Below are 11103 nucleotides of genomic sequence, written 5' to 3' on the forward strand. Positions count from 1 at the left end.
TGCATCCTGAAAGTCAGTGAATTCAATTAGAAAGACACCGGATGAGAGGGATTTTTCTAATGTAAAGATTAACCAAGCATCTTCAAAATAAGGATATTATGCCCACAAAACTCTTTTAAAGCACTCTTTGTAAACTCAATACAGGACTTACAGTAAAATCTATTAAATGAATGTTTCTGTATCAATCTAATGGGATGTGCACACAGGAAACAGGAAATGATTGACCCTCTGGGACAAATTTAAGACTTGTGGTTGGTTTGGAAGGAGACACTTTGTTCTCAGTGAGCACGAGCATGTTGCTCTATAAGAGAGGATGTGAATTACCTGACCCTGGGGAACTTCATCCTTCTTATCTCTGTCCATCATTGGAATGGGCTGGATTCCTATCTTCTTCATCTCGTCACCCTAGTGGTCACCACAGGACTCATGTTATAGCACATTACATGTTATACATGTTACATTTATGTGTAATACAGGCTTTATATTCATTTGTGCAATAATACTATGAAAATAGTGCTGATAACTGACAGCTTTCTCTCTCTCTGTCTCTCTCTCTCCTTCTCTCTTTCTTTATCTATGTATTTGTATGTATATATACACACACACACACACACACACACACACACACACACACACACATATGTATGTCTATGCAGATAGACAGATAGATAGATAGATGTAGATGTATAGATACTGAGAGAGAGCGACAGAAAGAGAGAGAGAGAGAGTCTTTTGTGGAGAGATAACTAATGACGTAAGTATGTTGAAAAAAAAAAGAATTTCTTTTAGCGAAAGTGTGTGTTGGTGAATGTTGAGCGGAGTTCACCTCAGCCCAGAACTCAGCGTAGATGTCGTTGGCTGTGAGGCGCGTGACAGGCCACTGCTTTGTGACGGAGCAGAGATCGCAGGCAGTCATCATCAGACCAATCACACGGTCCCTATCAAGGACAGCCAGTCAAATTAGCACTATAATAACAATAACAACAATAATAACAACAATAACAACAACAATCATCATCATCGTGTAAACAACAACAATCATGTGAAGACATTTTAATTTTTATTATTATTATTACTGTCCCATATGTTGTCGTAATGTTATAAGCTTTACTGATGGATGTGTTTAAGGCAAGTGTTTGGATGCAGAAAACTGAGTGCCGTTGGTCTAATTCAGTGGACCTAATTCAACACTGGGTCTAATTCAACTGGTCTAATTAAACAGTGGGTCTAATTCAGTGGACCTAATTCAACACTGGGTCTAATTCAACTGGTCTAATTAAACAGTGGGTCTAATTCAGTGGATTTAATTCACCAGCTTGAGATGTATGTACTGATGTATTACCGATGGACTTTTGTCATCCTCCCTCTCTCCCTGAACACAGATACACAGGCGTTTTTCGCTCAAGTGGCAAAGGTATTTTGCCCCTTTTGTTACAGACTTCGTCCAGAGGTTTTTCAGTGGTGAAGTGTTTTTCTGGAGCTGCAGTAAGGCAGTGGCTGCTAGCTGTCTCACCTGTGGGCCTGGTTGTTGAGGTCTAACGCTCTTGTGTTCAGCAGCTCGGCCAACTGCTTCCGGTTCCCGAAGTAAAGGGCAAGGTCGGTGGCGATGATGGCCTTCCGGATGATCTCCAACACCTGTTCGTACTCACTGGAACTCAAGTTGGAGAAAATATTGTGCCCTTCCAGCTATGGGAAACAAAGAGATCGATAAAAAAGCAAAAGCTCTGCTTACGAGGCGTCTGGCTCAGCTGCGTGGTGTGACAGCCAAAGCCAACGGCAGTCCTCTCCTCAAGGTGACCACGTCCCAGTTCAGCACCGATATGGGAGAATGTGATGCAGAACCACCACCACAACAACAACAATAACAATAATAAAAGCCTGTGGTTTTGACACCGTAGACTGGCATCGATCTTTTGATGTTTATTTCCCATGAAGCCTGGTTCAGGGTAAAAGACTGATCGTTCGCACACACACTGCACACTTTAAATAGCGGTGCTGACTTCTGCACACTGTTATGGATTCCAGGAGAGATCAATACTTAGAGGGAAAAGTGGGAGGGGATAGGCAAGGAGGGGTGCTGGGCTGGAGCAAATGGGTGGGAAACTGGCTGGAGAGTATCGTTTTTAGGGATTTATATGAATGCATTGCTTAGGTTCATAGAGTGTTGGAGAGCTCTACCTGTAGGATGGACACGGTCTGGGAGAAATGGTGTTGTTCCATTGTGGAAGTGGAGTACAGGGCGGCTAGTGGGTGATCAAACTTCTGCAGGTAACTGTTACTGTAGCCTCTGTGGTCCAGGTCGTGACACAAGCAGGCGATCAACAAACCCTTCCTCTTTGTATTTGTGGAAGTGAGGGAAGAGAAAATGAGAGCAATTGAAATAACTGAAATAGTCTGGAAGGCACACAGACATACAGACACACACACACACAGACACACACACACACACACATTCCGCGCTTTTTTTCTTCCAGTTTGAAATCTCCCCCTCACACAAAAGCCACCTAAGTTGAAATGGAGGAAGTTAGCCCATTTGCCTTCTGTGGGGTGTGGTGCCAAGCCACCGAAGGAAGATGAGCATTTGTGAAACCATGGACTCTGTGACACAGCTGGAATCACATGGAATCAGAGGAATCTCTGATGCACTGTTAGACCATGCTTTCTCCCAGCTGTGCCACTCCGGGGAATATTTAAGTCTCTATGTTTTCATAATTGGTTGCTGTTGATTATGGTTGAAGGTTTTGGATCTATCCATAAGACTATGAGACAATGAGTGAAAGCACTAAATAACAGACAGGCTAAATGCACGTTGGGCCATTACCTCTAACTCTGTGAAGATCCCTTGGTTCTTCTGCAGAATGGCGTACATGCAGTGGGCGACTGTTACCGCATGTTTCCAGTTGTGATATGGAACTCGCCTGTAGTTCTTTCGTACTGACATGGTAAAACGACACAATTTTTCTAACTCGAAGCTGTTGGTAGAGAGAAAAATAGGCAAATGTTGATGACATCATTAGAGAAGGTGAGCAAGAGAGAGAGAGAGAGAGATAAAAAGGATTGGTTATCAGTTCAACCGGGCATGTTTGTACAGGGTGGCCACAAAGAATTTGTACATGCGTTTGTGTTTTTTTTAATGCTCTTCCAGAGAATTTCTCAGTGTTGATTTTAATACATGATGGACTGGATGTACATCTGATACAGTGTGGCGCAGTTCGAACTCCAGCCTTAACGATGAATGACAATTTGGAGAATCGGAAAAGAGAAAAGGTTTTCAACTCTGACCAGTAACAGCTGAGGACCAAAAGACAGCTATCAGAGACTGCTGAAATAACATCCAATCATCAACACGGAAGATAATGTCTGGAAGAACATGGGAAAAGATTAACATTTGTACGGGGAATGGATGGGACTCCATTCATATCAGTTATCAGTCATGGGAGATATTTGCATAAGAGGTGATCCCCACCTGTTTTTTCCACATGAATTGTGGATCATATACACAAAGATTGCAGGCCAGAGTTCCTCAAAGGGATTGATGTCAAAGTGGAACCTTGGATTGAAAAGGACAAACATCTGATATTAGTCACTGATGAGCATTATTGTCTTCAAAACAAAGTGAATTCAGTTATCACACAGAATACCTTCTTGACTTGCTGAGATGTTGATGATGCAAAAACAGACGACCGATAAAATTAACGAAGCTGTAACAGGCATCTGTGCTGTTCTTCATAACTATGAGGGCTCATCTGCTGCATTGCAGATATGTGAAAAATCACGTACATTTTAAAAACTGGTAGAGTTTCCCTACAGGCGATGAGTTATTTTAAAAGAAGACTGGCCCATTTCTGGTGTGCTAATAGGTTCTGAAGTGAAGCTACAGAGCAGTTTTGTTCTAGTCAATCCTGTTTGCTATTGTTAGACCGGATCAGAAACGGTACCCTCCCAACCCCTCTCAAAAAAAAGAAAAAAACATTTGTTTGGTGAATATTTCAGTTGTGCTACCAGAGAATTTGAGCATCAGATCCAAAATGCTCAAGAATCTACAACAAATGAATATCCCAGTTTGTTTTCAAATGTTGTTTTGCAAAAAAAGAAAGAAAGCAATATGCTAAAAAAAGAATAGAATAGTAAGACTATTTTGACAATATTAATTGTTATGATGAACCCGATTAGCAACCACACTTTATAACTGCATTGAGATGTGCCCGTGAAATTTCAAAAATCCACCCTGCAGTCTGTGGTCCTTATAGTCACATGCTGTCAAAGAAATATTGTAATGTGCACTAGGCATTAGTGAATCAGTGATGAGGTCTAACTCAGTGGGTATTGGGGAGAAAGAGAGAGAGAGAGATTCTCGGTGTGGGCTTTGTGTGGATTTGATGCATGTTGACACTCACATTTCTATCTCTTTGTACATGGGCGTGGGGAGGGACAGTTGCGCGAGGGTTTTCCACTCCTCCGACGTACAGATACTGTGGTACGACAGTTTCTCCATCGTCACTCGGTAGATGCACTCCGAATGCCTGATTCGGTGGTACATCTGCGCATATGAACACACACACACAAAATACAAAACAGAGAAAAATCAGGGACAGGACGTGTGTTTTACACACCCTACACATTCATTTCTAGCTCACTATGGTCTTAGTTTAATTTTATTTATCATTACCGATCATTCTTTGTATTCCACAGACAATATACCAAAGAGTTTGTGTAGAGTTTGCTTTGTGTCATGAACTTCTGTATGAATTTCTCCCTATGAGAGCAGGATTGGCAAGTTGTCGTGTGGTCTAATATTGTTTGCCTTTTAGGACCATCCCCACCTGTTACAAGCCCTCCAGAGTTAATCATTCTGTACCTCTGATCCGTCTGAATCAAACTATTTAAATCTCTGATATTAAACACTGTCATCATAAACTGTCTCTGCTTTGACCGAGGCTGCGTGCAGAAACTTCACTCTCACCAGTCCAGCATCACACAGACCGCATCGCAGCTCTGCTGACGGGGCTTACCTGACTGCATGACATGTCACTTATGTCTAAATATAAGTCTCATTGGCAGACGGCCACAAAACACCCGTGGGCTTTAAATATTTACGGGCCTGATCAATTTCAAATGCGGTGATGTGATTTGACACGACTCTTGTGTGAGCGTGGCGTCCGGGTGCTGAGTCAAACCCTGTTTGGAGGGGAGCTTCTCAGATCAACGACATCTCTCCGCTAGACCATTGTCATGGCGTTGTACATTTATTGATAACTTTCTTACCTTAAATCAGTCCTTTAACCAGACCGGGGCGAGTCTTCACCAGGGACCACCCCAAGTCTTTGTTAAAGGCCCCATGACACAACTAGGATGTATGGAATGAATGATACCAACTTAAAAGGCCCTCTCTATTGAAACCTCTGAGCAGTATAACACATTCATAAGCCCTACATAACATAGTTATAACTGCTACTTAAACAGACAGAAACTGCTGTCAGTAAATACAAGGAGTTAAAGGTTATGAATGAGGTCTCTGATGTAGTGTTTTGGCAGAATTGTGCAGATATAATGAGGGTTATGTACTGGATTTCATTAAGAGAAATTGCACTTACATTTGCACAGTGTAAGGCCAGAGCACAGAAGACTGCAAACATTTTAAAGTTGTTCTCGTCAGTTTTAGTGAAGGCACTTCCGCTCAGCTTGTTCACCATCTGTACCACACCTATTACCGTCCCCCTGCTCACGATGGGCATGCAGAGAATGTTCCGGGTTGTGTAGCCAGTGTAGAGGTCCACCTCTCTGGGAACAGACAACACACAAACAACAAAAAAAAATCACCCATGGCATTACAATGCACAAACTACTACGTTGGGGACTGAGGTAAACTAACTAAGGTTTTCAGCCCTGACTGGTCTGGGATCTGGGTAATGAGCTTATTACACAGAGATCCACAGCTCTGCAAAAGAGGAAGCACTGAGTGGATGTTAAGCATCTGTAAGAGACATAATGATATTTTTTTATTTAACTGCATTTTGGTTAATTTAATTGCCAGCCTACGTTCTATACTGATGCTTTTCCATGAGGACTTTTATTTTGAAAACCTTAGAGCTTGGTGTTAGCCTGATGATGCAGCGCTGAAGACACTGGAGCAACACACGGTTTTTACCGTGAATGTGTCGTGAGCATAATCTAACTCAAAGACAATGTATGTAAAGTTGATACCTGGCTTTGGATGTATATTTGTAAATAGTTTCAGTAAATAATTTGATGATAATCTCTGACTCCAGTATTCTGAACAAGAAAGCACACAACACAACACATCAGGAGTAAAAGACAGTTGCTTTTAGACATTCAACAACCATAGTCTACAGCATCTATCTATCTCATTGCTGAGCCCAGTGTGAGGGCCCCACTGGATGAGCTGTAAAGAATTCAGGATTCAGTGATATTCTCTGCCCTCTGACTGACTGTCCTGTGGGTTAAGTCAGTAGTCAGTGGTAGTCTCAGTTTCTAGGTGTGCTGTGCTGCCGGGTTGTTAATGTGATGGTTGTCAACTTATGGCACCGGATGTTGATGTGTATGGTTAGTATTTTGGTTACCTGTTGAATCGGGGATCTGCATAGGCATCTGGAATATTCAGGACCTCTCCTGTTCGAGCCACCTGACCTGCAATTCCTTTTTCTATAGAAAACCTGAGGGAAAAGATAATGTGATGAGAAACTATGATCTATGATCTCTTAATATCTCTCATTAAAGTGTTTTTGCTGCTGCCCAACATAAACTTCACTGGACCATTTTCAGTCAGAGCCATTTTGGAAAGTTAACACTTAAACGGATATTGCTGCTTAATAAAAACTGAACCGCAAACAGCTTTGGCTGAATAATTGTAACTATTCGCAAACGAGAAGCGCTTATGCAAATATATCTGATGAGATCAATCTTTAGCCAGTGCCTGGTCAAAGCATTGTATCTCTGTCAGTCTCTACTACTAAACTGTCAGATCCTTTGGACTCAAATATTTACGGACAGATAGCCTGACAGATGAGAGAGCTCCTCATTTCCCATTACTGGGACTCATCGCCGTGACAGCTACACACATAGCACATTGTCAAAGTCCTAACCCATTTGTCTGTACCAGGCAGTGTTCTGATACACCAGCAGGGCCAAAGGTCAGACCACCAGTGCACAGAGTCAAAAAAAAGTCGAGGAGAAGAAACATATCTGCTCTATGTTAACCATCCATAAAGCATTCAAGACAAAGCTGACTCTTCATGTGATATCATCCAGGATGTTTACATTAAATTTGATCCTATTTAGATGTATCTAGTTTCTTAAGTTTGTCAGTTCTCCAAAAACAGGCTATACACTGACTCTGTGAATGGAGAAAAAGAAAAAAACAACCACAAACACAATAACCAAAAAGAAAGTCTGGAAAGCCTTGTATACACTCACCTAATTTCTTTGGTTTTCCTAAAAACGGGTTTCCCTTCGTTTTCCTCCCCAATATCAAACAGGTCAGAGTACAGTTCTTTGTTATTGTGATCCACCTGGAAGAGTGCGCACCTGTCTGCGTTCACCAGGTTTTTTGCATATATCTGAAACACATGGCCAACAGCTGTGTGTGAATGACCCAGTGACATCACTGTGGGAAACAAGTCCCTGTCTACTGTGGAACTCTTACTGCTCCACTAACAGTCTAGTCTTTCTGTTTTAACTGGAATGTTCTGGACTGTTTGCTTTCTTTTTGAATTTTTTTTTCTCTTGCTTACCCATTTTCCAGTGGAAGTTGACTGTTGGTTATCCGAGTCTATGCTATATATACATATACTATAAAAACTACATACACATTCATAAAACACTGTGCTGTATATGAACACTACATAAACAGAGTCAGAGAAATTCTACAGGAAGAAAGACAGGCACGGCATTTTCTGAGAGCATGCAGGAGTGTCAAGCATTAAACCTTGCTGACTTTGAGACAACATAAACACCAACGAGACATAATTTAACACTGGTAAATTTGCTTTGTGCAAAGGCTGAAGAAAATGTTCTCGTAATTCAAATCTTGCCGAAGACGTGGACAGCTTGTGGAGCTGCTGAAGTTGTTTCAGGGTGACCGTGTCCTGTCCCCTCTTTGACCTGATTGCATCACTTCCTGTGCTGCTTTGCTCAGCAGGAAGAGAGACAGACTGGAGGAGGGCAGTGATCCGATACTTCAGATGCATGAATATTTCTGTATGTGCTGGAGTTACAGACAGAGCACACAGGCGACTAGACTCCAGCGAACGGAATCGGCAGACGGTTCGGGGGGCGGGGGGGGGGGGTTTCCAAACAACGTGCAAACTAATGAGAATGTGATTTGTTTTGTTTTGTTTTGTTTTCTCATCATTGCACATATTTGTCCACAGTGACACAGTGAAAAGAACAGCATGTCTCTGCCCATGACTAAGCATGTGACCTTGTTTACAAAACTATGACTATACTTACCATTATGTGTTCAAGTAGAGAATCTATTGCCACAATGTTGTCGAAGTATGTTCTATCAGAGGGAAGAGTGAGGGAGAGAGAGTGAGGGAGAGAGAGTGAGAGAGAGAGAAAGAGAGAGACTGCAGATGAGGTAGTTACTAGTGCTCTTATTTCAGTTAAGTGTCTCTCTCTTCACCACTAATAATAGCACTAAAGATGTCTTAGTGATAATGGTGTCATGAAAACTGTGAGTTTGGAGGCTTCCAAGTTCAATGAGGATTTTTACTATGTTTACATCAATGAAATGGACATACATGTTAGTGCAATGACCTCTCTGAAAAACACAGTTTGAGACCTAAATTTAAGCTCAATTATTAATATGTGCCATAGCTACAATCAAGCCTAGCAACTATGCTTTCATTTGACTGTTCTACTGTTCTTACGGATTTATATCTGGATGTGGAATAATTTTGGCTTTACACTAAAAGTAAAGTGTGGGCCAGCATAAGCCCTCTGATATCCCTATATGATGTCACAGATACGTACTTTGACACATCCAGCAGGAAGTCATTGAGTTCAGTCTGTTTGGCAAGACCTCTGCAGACCTGAGAAAACAAGAGTGACAGGAGGTTACCTAAAAGGAAGCCAGGTCCTTTTTTTTCCAGTTAAAATTCACATCAGGAAAAAAAGGTTTACATTTTACAGTCATTAACCCTTAAATTTGTTTTGACCTGAAGCTAATGCTAAATATTTGATTCTGAAACACTGCTAATGTTGTTCACGCCTCTGCGTCATAAACAATACAGCTTACAGCAAACCTGAGTAATCTTTGACTCATTAAGAAAGTTTCCCTGCACAGATGGAGCTGTGATCCGATGTTGATTGTATGCCTGGTCAAACTTAATAATTTCCTCCACACAAAAAGCTGTCTGGCCTCCAAAAGAACAGGCATGTTTCTAGACGACAATTTGACTGAGAGCCCCTCTGATGTTTTGACCAGAATGTTCTGCAGTAGTACTGGTAGTAGTGTCCTTCTATCCGAAAGGTCTAGAGAGAGAAGCTGGTCTCCTGGTGAGAGATAGTGTCAGCGTGGAGAATGACGCAGTGGGACACGAGGACCCAGCACTTGCGTTGCATAGTGTGGGCAAACGTTCTCATACAAACAAGGATGCAATGTTCTAATTGGACCTCTGGAGACAGGTGTGTGTATTACTCATGGTCTGGTTGCTTACACTGGGCCCACTAGCAGCCCAGTCCATGTACACAGTGGATTTCAGAACATCAAAACACACATGCAGAACAAACCAGAACAAAACACCGTCAAGCTTATGTAAGTAAATGATGTTCATTCACAAGGATCCGAAATGGACTGATTCTCCTCAAGAAATGTGCAAAGCACAAACAAGGCTACTGAGAGAATCTAAACCCCTTTTTTTTGCTCAAGAAGTTCTTACCTGTACTTGGTGGATAGCTACAGAAGCCCATGCCAGATTAGCAGTTGCAACCTTCAAAAGAAAAAGAAACGAGTATATAGTTATATACTGTACATATATACAGTAAACCCTCCTTATCCACGGATTTGCTTTCCACAGTTTCAGTTACCTGCGGTTAACCGCAGTTTGAAACTATTAAATGAAAAATTCTAGAAATAAACAATTCATACATTGCGCGCCGTTCTGAGTAGCATGATGAAATCATCTCGCGCCGTCCTGATCGGGACGTGAATCATCTCTTTGTTCAGCGTATCCACGCTGTACACGCTACCCGCAGTTAGTCACGTAGTAGCCGTCTTGGTGTTCAGATCAACTCTTGTGGTATTGCATTGCTGTAGTGTTCAAATAATTTTTATTCTACTTAATATGGCCCCAAAGCGCAGAAGTAGTGATGCTGGCAATTCGGCTAAGTCAAAGAGAAGCCGTGAAGTGCTTCCGTTAAGTGAAAAGATAAAAATTCTTGACTTAATACAGGAAAAAAAAAACTCGTAAGCTGCGGTAGGTATGTATAGGAAAAAACATATTATATATAGTGTTTGGTATTATCCTCGGTTTCAAGAATCTACTGGGGGTCTTGGAACATATCCCCCGTGGATAAAGGGGGACCTCCATATATATATATATATATATATATATATATATATATATATATATCTGTTGTGAGAAATGAACAAATGTGCATTGGTCAAAACAAATGTACTTATTGTCGGATCTGCAGCTGATAATGATAGGAGCCAGACAGGATAGCGGCTACGAGAGCAGAACTAATTCTCCCACGAGTCATTGGCACTCCAGCTGAACTAGCCACTTAATGTCCATGAAATGCCATCCCCATGTCTAGACTGAGTTTGGTCAAACTCAGACTCAAAACTGCATACTGGTCCTTCAGAAACCAGGGTATGTAATCCTCATTCTGAGTGGCTGCAGTATGGTAAGACTTTGTTCCAGTCTTAATGTAACACACCAGAATCTGTTACTCAAAGGTTCAAAGGTATATGTCCCAGACTTTGATTTAGCTAAATCACTACATTTGTGTTTCCAACCCAAAAGCTTGCCATCATCCTGCATAACATAACCAACAACGTTTCTTCTAGTTATTTATTTAGCCGTATCCCAAACAGACATCTGCTATATGCATAACCTGCACTTAAACCACAGGGCC

The 11103-nt window shown here is 41.6% G+C and overlaps 1 protein-coding gene across 1 annotated transcript in view; it reads right to left on the reverse strand.

The window, feature by feature from the left end:
* The window catches only part of pde10a (phosphodiesterase 10A), a 42245-nt gene that overhangs the window by 1387 nt on the left and 29755 nt on the right, over positions 1 to 11103 (reverse strand). Inside the window, exons 8-20 of the mRNA XM_030771863.1 lie at positions 9903 to 9953; positions 8995 to 9053; positions 8470 to 8521; positions 7435 to 7577; positions 6582 to 6674; positions 5595 to 5781; positions 4398 to 4540; positions 3467 to 3550; positions 2822 to 2972; positions 2179 to 2334; positions 1514 to 1686; positions 827 to 938; positions 325 to 405 (exon numbers count right to left, since the gene is read on the reverse strand). Of these exons, the coding sequence (XP_030627723.1) occupies positions 325 to 405; positions 827 to 938; positions 1514 to 1686; positions 2179 to 2334; positions 2822 to 2972; positions 3467 to 3550; positions 4398 to 4540; positions 5595 to 5781; positions 6582 to 6674; positions 7435 to 7577; positions 8470 to 8521; positions 8995 to 9053; positions 9903 to 9953 (1485 nt within the window). The remainder of the gene's footprint in view (positions 1 to 324; positions 406 to 826; positions 939 to 1513; positions 1687 to 2178; positions 2335 to 2821; positions 2973 to 3466; positions 3551 to 4397; positions 4541 to 5594; positions 5782 to 6581; positions 6675 to 7434; positions 7578 to 8469; positions 8522 to 8994; positions 9054 to 9902; positions 9954 to 11103) is intronic.

The sequence above is a fragment of the Chanos chanos genome, chromosome 4 (assembly GCF_902362185.1).
Source record: "Chanos chanos chromosome 4, fChaCha1.1, whole genome shotgun sequence".
Taxonomy (NCBI): Eukaryota; Metazoa; Chordata; class Actinopteri; order Gonorynchiformes; family Chanidae; genus Chanos; species Chanos chanos.